General features: G+C 41.3%; 1 protein-coding gene across 2 annotated transcripts in view; it reads right to left on the bottom strand.

Moving 5' to 3' along the window:
• Positions 1-13,399, bottom strand: part of DNAAF9 (dynein axonemal assembly factor 9) — a 127,637-nt gene extending 114,238 nt beyond the window's left edge. For both annotated transcript variants that reach the window (XM_028118779.2, XM_028118780.2), the window contains exon 1: positions 13,265-13,399. In XM_028118779.2, coding sequence (XP_027974580.1) covers positions 13,265-13,347 — 83 coding nt within the window. In that variant the 5' untranslated portion in view covers positions 13,348-13,399. The remainder of the gene's footprint in view (positions 1-13,264) is intronic.
• Between the last annotated feature and the right edge of the window lie 272 nt (positions 13,400-13,671).

The raw sequence follows: 13,671 nt of genomic DNA, 5'->3' as shown, positions 1-13,671 counted from the left end.
TGTATTAAACTTGTCACTTATTGAAATACTTACCTATTAAAAAAAAACAACCCAGTAAGTATAGAGAAAACCACAATCACCGGTATTCTCAGCACCTAGAATTAGCCTCTATTAACATTTTGACATACTTGCTTTTATCGACCTTAGTGCCACATGTAAAATATTTATTATCCTTTTTTTGATGAAAAGAAGTGGAATATTAAAACTGTCATTGCTCCTGACCCCCAGAGGTCACCACTGAGCTTGTTGTATATCCACCAGTCTTGTCTTTTTTTTTCGCCAATAGAAACTTCCAAACATACACCAAATCCCTCAAGAGCATTGCCCTCTAGCTTCCAGGTTTACCTGGGTGCTGCTAGCACACCCTGGGGAGATAGATGGCCCGAGGTCACCACGACTTTACAAAGTTCCTCTTTCAGAGTACCTGTAGTCTCAGCAGACCCCCTAATGTGGTTTATGTCAAATATGCTGCTTGTATACTATACTTTATTTCTGACTTTCATTGGGTTCAGACTCACAATCTAGACATAATAGATGATAAAGTGAAGAAGTCAGACCTAAACAGAAGCAGTTTACCCAAAATCACAAGGCTGAGCCAGGATTAGCAGCACCAAAATGTGAGTCACCAGATACGTTAACTCTGAACTTTTCCTTTCTGCTACACCTCACCGATGCCACAGACACAGTTTCTGAATTCTCAACAGTCCGTCATCTGTTTTTCCCATCTTCAGGTTTATAATAGTTAATTCACTGCTCACTGCTTTTACAAGTTACTATATACACAGCCAGGTATATTTTCTTGTTTGTATTTCATTATCCTGGTTCCCTGGAAATGAAGGACAAAAAAACCTGAAAATTTTATTTTTGCCTGTTTTTTTCTCCATAAGTGACTTTATGTTAACTTTATTTTCAAAATTAAATAATTAATGAATATATTGTCCTTATATTCTGAATGCTTTGTATTTTGATTGTTTTACAAAGTGAATCCTCATACTAATCTGGTTCACCTTATTATAGAAAACTGCTGGGAACAATTTGGTGTGAATCTCTCAGTAATGTATAGTTTGGGTGAGTTTTTTGGGGGGGTGGATTGCTTTTACATAAAATCATAATCATGAGATATATAACTGCTCTGCAACATGCCTTTTTCCACTTAACATTATGCCTTAAGGCCTTTCCAAGTTAGTACATAGAACTCAACTGCATTTTTAAAAGTGCCATACTGTATTCTTTTGTTTTTATTCAACCAGCCACGCTGATTAACATTCAGGATATTTATTATTTTTGCAATAGCAAACTGCTTCAAAGAATAACTATATCCATCTTTGGCACTGCAAAAATTTCTGCAAAGTAGAGATCTAAAAAGTAGCACTGCCAGTTTAAGAGGTATCTGCATTTTAAATTTTGACAGACGTTGCCAAATTGTTTTCTTAAAACTTTAAGGTGACTTAAAAGTCACCTACAATATACCAGACTACCTGTTTCCCCGTAACTTTCTAAACCATGTGTTATCACTCTTCAACTAATTTTCATTATCATACTTTTACATTTCTCCCTAATCACTAGGGAGACTGTCAGATGTTTACTGATCATCTATATTTCCTTTTCTGTGAATGCATATTCTTGTTCTTTACCCATTTTCTATTTACTCAGGGGGGGTTCTGAATAATTAATATATTCCATATTTTAAGTCGTATTTTGGTCATATGCTGCAAATATTTTCTTTAAACTTCTAGACTTTGTTTATGGTATCTTTTTTCATGCAGGAGCTGTCAAGTTTTATTTAACTAAATCTGCCTAACTCTATCTTTAGGCTTAGGAATTTTAGGTCTTCCTTTTGTGTCTTCCCCACTCAGTATTATATAAAAAAAAAAAATGCCAATTACTTAATTTTATTTGTGTGTGTGTTTTAAACATTTAGCTCTTTGCTTCTCTGGAACTTGCTTTTTTACTTTTGTGAAGCGGGAATATAACTGTATTATTTTATTTTATTTATTTATTTGAGAGACAGAAAGCATGAGACAGAGGGAAAGGAAGAAGCAGACTCCACGATGAGCAGGGAGCCTGAAGCTGCTGGATCCCAGGACCCTGGGATCATGACTTGAGCAGAAGGCAGATGGTTAACCGACTGAGCCACCCAGGTGCCCCAATATAACTGCATTTTTCTCCAAAATATAAATGATTGTCCCAAGACCACATATTGACACTTTTTATCCTCTGATGTAGAATGCCACTTTTAGCATATGCTAAATTATTATATAAAGCGGGATCCATATTTTCGATCCTTATTTGATTTATTCTCTCAGAAATAGTACACTTAAAAAAATCAAATTACTTGAACTTTGTAATAAATGGATTATTTTTATATCTTATAGAGCGAGTTCTATCATTGTTTTATTTTTTTAAGATTTTATTTATTTGAGAGAGAGAGCGTGAGAGAGAGCCCAAGAGGGGGTAGGGTCAGAGGGAGAAGCAGACTCCCTGCTGAGCAGGGAGCCCGATGTGGGACTTGATCCAGGGACTCCGGGATCATGACCTGAGCCGAAGGCAGTCCTTTAACCAACAGAGCCACCCAGGTGCCCCTCTATCATTGTTTTAAAGATCATGGCTTTTACTGAACACTTTTTCTTTTTTTTATTATTTATTTAAAATTTTTAAAAGATTTTATTTATTTATTTGACAGAGAGACACAGCGAGAGAGGGAGCATAAGCAGGGCGAGCGGGAGAGGGAGAGTCCCCCTGCTTGTGCTCCCTCTTTCGGATTGGGAAGCCTGCTTCTCCCTCTCCCGCTCCCCCTGCTTGTATTCCCTCTCTCGCTGTGTCTCTCTGTCAAACAAATAAATAAAATCTTAAAAAAAAAAAGATTTTATTTATTTGTTAGAGAGAGAACACGAATGGAAGGGAGAGGGAGAAGCAGACTCCCCACTGAGCAGGGAGCCCAATGTGGGCTTGATCTCAGGACCCGAGCCAAAGGCAGCCACTTAACCATCTGAGCCACCCAGGCGTCCCTGAACACTTTTTCTTTTTTTTAAAGATTTTATTTGTTTTTTAGAGAGAGTATGGGAGAGCACAAGCAGAGGGAGTAGCAGGCAGAAGGAGGAGCAGGCTCCCCAACAAGCAAGGAGCTCCGTGTGGGACTCCATCACAGGACCCTGGGATCATGATCGGAGTGAAGGCAGACGCTTAACCTTCACTCCGCTTAATCCTTCACTGAACCACCCAGGGTCCCTGAACATTTTCTTTTTAAGACGAATTATAAAATCAGTTTGTCAAGTTCCAGAAAAATTCCCATTGAGAATTTGTATTGTGATCATACTGAATTTGGACAGCACTGAGCTCCCCACTCAGGAACATGATTTATCTCTCCATTCATTCCTCTCCTGTTTTATGTCCTTCTGTCAAGTTTTATATTTTTATTTATATAAGTTTTACACATTTCTTATTAAATTGATTTCTAGGTATTTTAAAGTTTTTGTTCCCATTTTGAATGTCATCTTGAATCCATTACCTTTTTCAAACAATTTGATAAAATCAGTTCTATTAGTTTTATCCACTATCATAGTTTTCCAAGCAGTAAATCATAGCAGTTTTATCTCTTCAATATTTACAGCTTTTATTCCAACCCATTAATTCATCATGTTTTTACTGAGCACCTACTGTGTGTCAGGCACTGGTTATTCAAGAGCTGGGGCGGGGGGTACTTAGCAATTAACAAAAGGACAAAAACCCTTGGGATGAAAATACTAGAATTTACATTTCATTTTTTTTTTTTCAGAACTTACATTTTCTTTTTTACACGGAGCTCGAGCTCACAACCCTGAGATCAAGACCTGAGCTGATATCAAGAGTCAGACGCTTAACCAACTGAGCCACTCAGGAGCCCCTAGAACTTATATTCTAATTGGGAAATGAGTGAAGGAGAAATAAAAATAAATAGGAAAAGTACAGTTATCATATGGTGGTAAGTGGAGGACTGAGAGTCCTAAGAGAAGGATGGGCTGCCATTTGAAAGAGAGATACCAGGAAAGGTTTTACTGAGAGGACGTTTGCATAAAGACCTGAAGGAAGCTAGAGAGCAAGCTGCACAGTAAGTGCAAAGGTCCGAAAGCAGCAATGTTTACAGCAAAGTGAGGAAGACAGTAGCAATAGGAGATGAAGGGGGGGAGGTGGAAACTGGATTAGAGTCTTGTCAAAGTTCATGATTTGAGATTTTTCTTGGAGTGTTTTGAAAAGAGGGATGACTTATACAAGATGACTTATATTTTCATAAGATGACTTTATTTACTGTACTGGAAACAGACCAAAGGGGGACAAGAGTCGAACCTAAGAGACCAATTAAGAGCCTACTGCAAGAAGTAGATGATTATTTCTTTTACTAATCATTTTTTTTTATTAAGTAGGCTCCATGCCCAGCGTGGAGCCCAGTGCAGGGCTTGAACTCACAACCCTGATTCAAGACCTGAGCTTATATCAAGAGTCAGATGCTTAACCAACTTAGCCACCCAGGTGCCCCTCTTTTGCTTATTACATTAGCTGAAACCTTATTATGTTACTTGATTTAAATCAAGAATGAATATTAAATTTTAAGTAGATTTGGGGGGGCATCTACTAGTCTGTTAATTTCATTGATAGATTTTGTTTATTTATTTATCTCTCTATCAGAGAGAGAGGGAGAGAGCACAAGCAGGGGAAGCAGCAGAGGGAGAAGCAGGCTCCCCTCTGAGCAAGGAGCCCAATGTGGGACTTGATCCCAGGATCCCAGGATCATGACCTGAGCCAAAGGCAGACATTTAACTGACTGAGCCACCTAGGCGTCCCTCATTGATAGAGTTCCTGATGATGAACAACTCTTGCATTTCTGGGACAAATTCTACTTATGTGTAAAGTTGTTTTACCATACTTCTAGATTCAATATACTTTGTTTTATTTAAATTTTTGCATTTGTAGTTCTCCTTTGTGTTCTCCTTGTTAAGTGCCAGGATTATGCCAGCCTCAGAAAACAAGTGGCAAGTTTTCTGAGGTATGTACTTAACTCAGCATGCTTTCCACTTCTACCTCCCCTGATAACTAACACTTCCTGGCCACAGTGTCCAATTTTGACTTACCCAGGAGCAAGTCAGGGCAACTGGAGTCCTTACCAGGGATTTCCCCATTTTAGACCTGGAAGAGAAATGGCCTCTAGGGTCATAGCGCAGGAAGAATGTGTATTTGGGGTTGTATGGATAGAGGCAACTATTCCGATAGAAGAGTTTTGGTTCCAGTTCTTGAGGCCCTGGTTCCTGCACCTCTTCCTGTAGGAAGTCTATATCCCTATTATTCCTTCCAGTCACATAAGGCAATGCATTCTTTTTACTTAAACCTTTGAGATGGGTTTCTGTCATTTGCAACAGAAAACATTCTTCTTAATACAAAATCAATCCCCAGAAACATTTAGGGATGAAGCATACAGATATCTATAACTTACTTTAAAAAGCATTACAATATAAGATGGATTGATGGATAGAGGAATGGATATATAATGCAAATACAGCAAATATATTAAAAGTGTAGAATCTAGGTATGGATACATATGAATACCACTGAACAATTCTTTCAACTTTTCTTATGAACATTTTCATAATAAATGCTGGGGGGAGAAATCAACTGTAAGAGTAATATAAACAAGCCTTAACAGCATTAATTTGGACTTCAGGTACTGATTAAAAGAAGCTACTGTAGGACTACTAGGGTTTAAGAAACTTGGCCCTGAGTTAAAGTGGCAATTATTTATTCCCCTTGCAAAACTAGAGACTTGGGGGGGTGTCTGGCTGCTCAGTCAGGGGAGCATGTGACTCTTGATCACAGGCTTTTGAGTTCAAGCCCCACACTGGGTGTGGGGATTACTTGAAAATAAAATTAAAAACAAAACAAAACAAAACAAAACAAAACAAAACCAGCCCTAGAGACTTGGAAGAAAGGCAAAAGGCAGGATGTGTAGCAAGGCAATAAATGTCATTTCCCACCAATGTCTTTGCTGGAGCAACAACTTGCAATGGAAAAAGCAATGCCAATGTTAAAACATGGTTAACCACTGACCATAAGTGACTTGAACTGAAAGGACACATACATACACACACAAGATATGAATGAGAAATGCATTGGCATCATTAAATATTTGATGACTTTAGTTTTCTCCCAGCACTTTCATGTAGCTCACCAGAGCCATTAGTAATCCTAAGCAATATAAATTTCATTCCACGTTGTTACCTCCCCATGGGAGAGACATTTACCCAATCCATATCCATTCTCCCCTTCTTTTTAACTCACAGTACCCCAATTTTATTTGGGGCAGCAATGGTCCAGTTCCTCTGCTTCTAGAGCTGACCAATGAGACATGCAGAAGTCAACATGTGGAAGCCTCTGGAGAAACTCTCTGAAGGGAAAGAACCGACTTAACTAGGAGAACTGTCCCTTCTCTTTCCCCTTGCCTGACAGACATTATAGCTGGAGTTCTTCCAGCCATTTTGTGACCATGATGCCATGGAATCCACTTGCTAAGAACACCAAAATACACAGAAGAGGCCTGGATCCCTCCCTGATGACTTTATATAAGGACTAGCCTGCTCTCCTTAGACAGACATCTTTTGCAAGAAAACAATAAACCCTTAAGTTAAGTCATTATTGTTAAGCATTTTTTATCAGCTGCCAAACGTAGCTCCAACCATTAGGCCACCTTATCTAAAATGGGTAAAATTGGTGCCCAATTGCAATTCAAGTCTACACATATTTCATGAACTGGGGTTTATAAGACATTCCACAAACAAAATCCAAGAAGTTCAGAAAATGCCACCTGCCACAAGTGGAAAATGTTATCTGGAAGTCTGTTCATGATATTCTGGTGTAACAACATCTTATTTTCCATTTTCTTCCTTTTCTCTGGCTTTCTCTGAGCATTTTCTCACACAGTCTTCTCTTTGTAAAGTCAGTTTCACAAGTCCTCATTCAGAAAGCATCCACAATTACTTTCCCTCACTTCTTTGACTATTAAATGCAGGCCAAATATAAATGCAATGTGGGATCCTTGATTGGATCTTAGAGTAGAAAAAAGACATTAGTGGGAAAACTGGAGAAATTCAAATAAATAGTCTGGAGTACTAAAAGCCAAGTAAACAAAAGTTTACTTAGTAAATTAAAGCACTATACTAGTATTAATTTCTTAGTTTTGATAAATGCACGTGGTTATATGTAAGATGTTAACATTAGAGTAAGCTGGATGAAGGCTATATAAGAACACTCTGTACCATATTTGCAACTCACCTATAAATAAAAAATCATTTATTTCAAAATAAGAAGTTGAAAACGAAAAACATGCCAAATGAGCTGACTTTTCCTCAAACCTCAAAATCACAGATAAAAGTTTTAAACACCCACATTGCAAACCCTTTTTCTTTTCCTTTTTTTAAACTTTCAGGGCAAAACAACAATAATTTAAGTTGTGTAACTTAATCTGCATCTCATTCACTCCCTTCTCTAAAAATTAGAACATCACAGAAAAGCCCAAGAGCTATGAAACATTTTCAAGATACTGTACACTATTAATGCCACCATATTCACTAAATTAAGAGTCCTCAGTACACAGTCATCCCAGACGCAAGTGAAAAGGCAGATACTCAGACCTCTACCTCTGAGTAGGAAATAAGACCATAAAAGCCTAACTAAGCAAACCCTCTTTGCTTCTATAGGCAAAACACCAAACCTCCCTGGCCAGCATCTACGCAAGTGATACTGGAGGTAAAGCTTTGCATTTTCAGATATACAATGCTTTGCATTCTGAGTTTTCTTAAGGCAATACCCATCCGTACAATATCAATTATTATTTCTGTATACCTGTAAACCCAAAAGAGTACCATGGGTATTGGCTATTAGCCAATAAATATCACCTGAAGAGATAACTTCCCTGTGTGAGGCTTTACTGAAGTGCTCTCTGTAGAACATCACTATCATAAACCACTGCTCACCATCTAGCTCACATGTGATTCTTCATTCTCTGAACACCTATGAAATTTAACATAGCCCACAGCTTCAACTGTAATTATTCTCTATTTATTCAATAAATAATTAGTGCAAGCAATATTTCATAATAGCTTACAACAGCAGTTCATATTTACTGAATGCTGTCTATGTGCCAGACACTGATCTAAGTACTAGGGCAAGCAATGTGGGAAATGGCAATAAAAATGGTCCCAGGCCTTTGGTATTCCAGGGATAACAAAGAAAGTCCTTCCTTGTTAGTCCCTTAACAAGGAAGAAATTCCACCTGTACAGGGTATAGAGGATCCCCAGCACAGGAACCCCTTAATCAGACTGTTTTGCTAGAGCACATCCTCCAATGGCTTCTTAATAAAGGGTGCATGTGAGGTCAAACTTTGAGAATTTGCATGTGTGAAACGTCTTTATCCATCCCTCAGACCTGCTTGAGAGTATGGATGGATACTGAATTCTGGGAAGGAATCCATTTTCCTTCAGAAGGCACTGCTTCTCCATTATCTTCCAGTTCCCAATCTTGCTGCAATCCTCTGATTCCTGACCCTATCTATGTGATTTTTGTTGTTCTACCTTGGCATGGATATTTTTAAATTAGTTGTGCTGGACTACTGGAAAGTCCTTTTGATCTGGAAACTCATGTCCTCTGGTTTTGAGAAAATCAATCAATTAATTAATTAATTTGTTTATTTAACTTCTTGCTTTATTTTCTTTTGGCTGATTTCTTCTTGCCATCAAACAATAACCACCCGCTAGCCCTTCTTGTTACAAATACCTACAAACGTCTGGGTCATTTAGTTCTCCACGTTCCCTAAAGATTTTTAGCTTCTCGATCACTATCTTTTTTGCTATTACTACTCCCATCTTCACTCACGATCATTTCAGTGAGCACTAGGACAGGTAATCCTCCCACTATCCTTACCTCTCAGTTCCTTTACTCCTGTCCTCCAATGATGTCCTCTATCCTACTTGAGCCACACACTTCCACAGTGTCCACGTCCAAACAGCTCAACATAGCTGAAGGAAAGGCATACAACCATGCTAACTGGGTCTCACCTTAAATTTATGACAACAAACAGCAAATGGGCACTTGTAGCTGCGTGGCAATCCTAAAACATTTCCTTATTTAACTCATTTTCCCCAACTCTCCTGGATGGATTTTACACCTTCTTTCTTCTCAAACTTCTAACACCTTCTCTACTCTTCATTTTTAGCTGAAGATCTGCCTTTTATTTAACTGCAAATATAGAAATAAACAGAAAAGAATTTTCACTTTCTCCCACCACCAAGCTACCAACACACTAGCATTTGGGTCTATATACTCACCACAGATGAACTGTCCATGCACCTATACAGCCTGAGGCCAATATATCCATTTATGTCCTAGATCCCCTTCCCTCTTACCTGCTCAAGGACTTCACCCCTGCAATTGTCCCTTCTTTTAATTATCAGTTTTCCTCTCTGTACTCCATCATTCCCATCAGCCTCAAATGTTTTAGGGAAGCTATAATGTCTGTCCACCTAAAAACAAAAGAACTCTAACACTTCTACCCTTCCAACCAGAGCCTTATTTCTCTGCTTTCTCTGATAGCCATGGCCCTATTATTCTGCTCTCTCTCATAGCCAAAGCCTTGTTGCCCTGCTCTTCAATCCTTGAAACAACATAATTATGACAATCTATATGCACTGTCTTCAATTCTTCTCCTCCCATTTTCTCTTGAACCCACTGCACCAAACCTGTTCTTGTCAAGGTCACGAATGATCTCTATGTTACCAAATATAATACTCTATTCTTAGTCCTCATCAGCCCATCAATGGTACTTATTATTTGGCTTTCCATGACTGTCCTGGATTCTTCTCCCATCTCAGAGGTAGGAAGCCACTTTCCATCAGAATTTGGAAACAATTGCTACACTGTCTTTCGTAGACGGGATACTCCAGGGCTTGGATGTTGGTCTTCTTTATCTACATTTGCTCCCAGGATCTCTATCCAGTCTCAAAGATTTAAATAAAAATGTGGGAGTCATCAGCGTACTACTTCCAGTCCCAGTCTTTCTCCTGAACTCCAGATTCATATACCCAAACTGCCTATCCAATCTCTCCATTTGGATATCTATTAGGCAACTCAAAATGAATAAGGCCAAACCTGACCTCTTATTTTCTCCACAAAAGTGCTCTAATTCCAGTGTTCCCAGTATCAGTAAATGGCAATTTCATTCTTCCAACAGTTGAGCTCAAAACTGACTATGCCTTCTTACATTATTGTTCCTTCAGCCCTATTTCTTCCTCAGTACTTATTTCTCAACACTCTGTATTATGATTTGTCCTGTTTTTGTCTCTTTCCACTTATAAAGGAGCTCTTTGAGGGCAGTGGCCTACCTTATTTGTCTCACAACACCTAGCCCAGTGTATGTTGGATTATTTGTATAAAGAGGAGTAAAATTTAAACTGATAAACTGGTCCTGAGCAGGATCAGGTCCTTCTGCAGAAAGAGATTCTTGAGTAGGAAAGCATTATTTCAGCTATTTCCACTGGTTCCTTAGTACAAGTCAAGATAGTTACTTGGTAAGAACTCCAAAATCTCAGTGGCTTGAAACAATGAAGGTTTACTACTTGCTCTGCATATCAAACATAAGTCACCTGGAAGTTTGCTTTGAGTCCCAGACTGATAGATTAGCCACTACCTGCAACACCAACAGTCACCACAGTAGAGGGAAAGATAGTGGCATATTATACACCAGAAGCTTTTACCATGAAGGAATACACATCATTCCTGAACACACTGACTGACCAAAAGCAACTCATAAGGCCATACCCAACTTCAAGGGGGCAAGCAAGTATAATTATACCACATGCCCAGGAGGCGGAAACCAAAAATAGCTGATGAGCAGCACTGATGACTACCACATCCTGAAAAAGCAGCTTCTAGTTCTAAGCAACAGCATTTTAACTCCTGATCTCTATTCTCCATCTGCGAAAATGAACTCCATTGCTAGAAGGGAACCACACACTTGCAAAGTACTATCTATAGGTCTTTAGGAATGTAACTTCACCAGTTAGGCCTGCCTCTTTCATCACTCAGTGCTGCAAAGAATCCAAATATGGGTGACAGGAAAGTGCTGAGCCCATACCTGCCATTCAATGTCAAAAGTCAGGAAAAGGCTTGAATGGGTAAGAAAAGCATGTTCAGTTATGTAGAAGTAGGGTAAGGGAAGAGAACGCTGACTCATTTTCTTTTAACAAAGGTAAAACAGGCCTTGGGGTTCCTTGTATTACCACTTGTCTGAAGACCAACAAGTTTCACTCAAACCACTTGTTTTAAGATTCAGAGTTTACGATTAATAAAGTTAGCCAACATTAATTTAACAAAGAAACACTATTTTTTAAAAATGTTGTGCACTGCCATGTTCCTAGAAACAAGGAAGGCAGCGGTTATTTTAGAGATGGATTTCACTGGGAAGCTTTTTTCTCTTAAAAGTTTCAAAGACTCAAGATTCCTAAGCTCAGAATGATCTGGGATGAACCCCAAATCTATTTGGAGCTTAGATTTAATGGATGGCTGCTCCAAATTCTAAGTATCTCGTGCAGGGGCACCTGGCTAGCTCTGTCGGTAGAGCACGCAATTCTTGATCTCAGGGTCGTGAGTTGAACCCTCACGGTGGGCATGGAACCTACTTAAAAAAAAAAAGAAAAAAGAAGTTATCTGTGCAGTTTTCTATTCTGCACAAAGTTCAAATACTTTCTAACAGTGAAAGTGGCTGCCAGAAATGTTAGGACAGATTGGAGACGGTTACCATAAGCAGCTAAACACTTAGAACACAAGGAATTCCACTAAAGAGCAGAGCAGGAATTCAACCAATGTCACCTGCTAAATTAGAAGCAAATTAGGACTCCCAAATGCAACCATGGGTATCTAGCCCTACCTCTCCCAACCTTTATTCATTCAACAAACAGGGGTGGGGGAAGGAATGCCAAGAAGTAAACGAGGGACAGGATTTTAAGATTTAGTTCTTGCTCTCCATGAATTTGTTCTTGTTAAAACAAAGCAGAAACAAAACAAAACAAAACAAAAAAACAGATTGGCGAGGAAAAAGTTAAAAATACAATGCCTTAAGTACCATAACAAGGATACAAGAAGAACCATTTTGACGTATAAGTTAACAATCTCCTTTCAAGGGAACAACATATTTGCTTTGCTAAGTTATTAAAATAGAGAAAAAGCAAAGCAAAACAAAAAAAAAACCCTCTTCTGGTTTAACGACAGTTTAGCAGATCCCAAAGCCCATTTCTCTCCCTCTTCTTTCTTCTCTCTCAACGATCTCTGCCGCAAATTCTCCTTCATTCCAACCTCCACACTCTGCTAGCGGCCTCATAACAGCTCCATCGCAAACAATGCCCAGACTATCAAGGTCAGCCCCAAAGGCACTGGGAGCAGAAATCGGAAACGCGTCTTCCTATAACGAAAAGGGGCGGGGACCCTCCCCATTATCACCCTCCCCATCCCGAGGCACCCAGGGGCTCTGTCTCTAGCCTCAGGGGCTTAGGGTCCGCCAATTCCTCAGGGGCTTGGGGGTCCACCAATTTTGGGGGTTCTAGGCCTCTTTTTCCTATTCATCCAGTTAGTTGTCTCTCCTGCGCCTCCCCCCAACCTGAGCTCCCTATTGTGGAAGGACGGAGAGTCGCGATGCAGGCTGGGGGAACGCGCAAGAGGGAAGATGCTGTCAGCGTGTAGGTACGTAGGGGGCGGGAGGGGGGCACTCTTTAGGGATGATGCTGTCAAGGGGGAAGGCCCTAGAGGAGACCTACTGTATGGGGAAATCATAGGTAAACCGTTTCTGGAGAAACCTATTCGGGGGTTCTACCCAAAGCAGCTACTTTGGGGGGGGTCTCCACAGATAGCCGTTTCTGGGGGAAATATTCTAAGTGGAAGGCATGTGAGTTACGCAAAGAGAACCCACTGCCGAGGTTCTCTCCACAGGGGAACCTTTCCTGGGAGAAACCTACAGGGACGGGGATGTCATAGGAGGGGGTCTCCACGGAGGAGCCGTCTACAGGGGAGCCATTGTGGGAGCCGCTACACAGGGCGCAGTTCCTGGGGAAACGTCCCTCAGGCAGCCGTTTAGGGAAAACCATCTGCAAGGAAGCCATGTCGGACCACGCCCTGCGGCGGGAGGCGTCGCCCGACCCCAACAGCCCGCAAGCCCCGGCCGGGCCGCCCCTCTGTAGCCTCGGCCCCACGTACCTGACGGAGGGCGACCCGCGGCCGGAGCCGCCGGGGGACCGCGCGCGGGGCAACCCAAGCCGGTGCGGGGGGTACACGTCCATGGCGGCGAGCGGCAGAGGAGGACGCTGCCGCGGCGAGGGTCGCTCAGGCCCGCGGGGCAGCTGCAGGCCCGCTGCGGCCGGGCGGGGCGGCGGGGCGTGCCGGGTGGGCGGGGGGCGCGGCGCGCGGGGGCACGTCGGGGCGGAGACGGGGCCGGGCGCGCGCAAGGATCGTGGATCGGGGCGTCGGAACCCGTTGGGATCGGGGTGGGCGCACCGCCGCAGAACCGCGCCCTCCTTAAGCTGCGACGCAGCCTGGCCGGACGTTGGGAGCGCGGGTCCCCCGGATGAAGGTTTCCACGCCGAGGCTCTGCCCTGTGCTCAGGC

Source organism: Eumetopias jubatus, unplaced genomic scaffold (genome assembly GCF_037043125.1).
Source record: "Eumetopias jubatus isolate StellerSeaLion01/CBP00866 unplaced genomic scaffold, mEumJub1_p1.0 scaffold_9, whole genome shotgun sequence".
NCBI lineage: Eukaryota > Metazoa > Chordata > Mammalia > Carnivora > Otariidae > Eumetopias > Eumetopias jubatus.
This window is presented reverse-complemented; position numbering and strand designations above follow the sequence as displayed.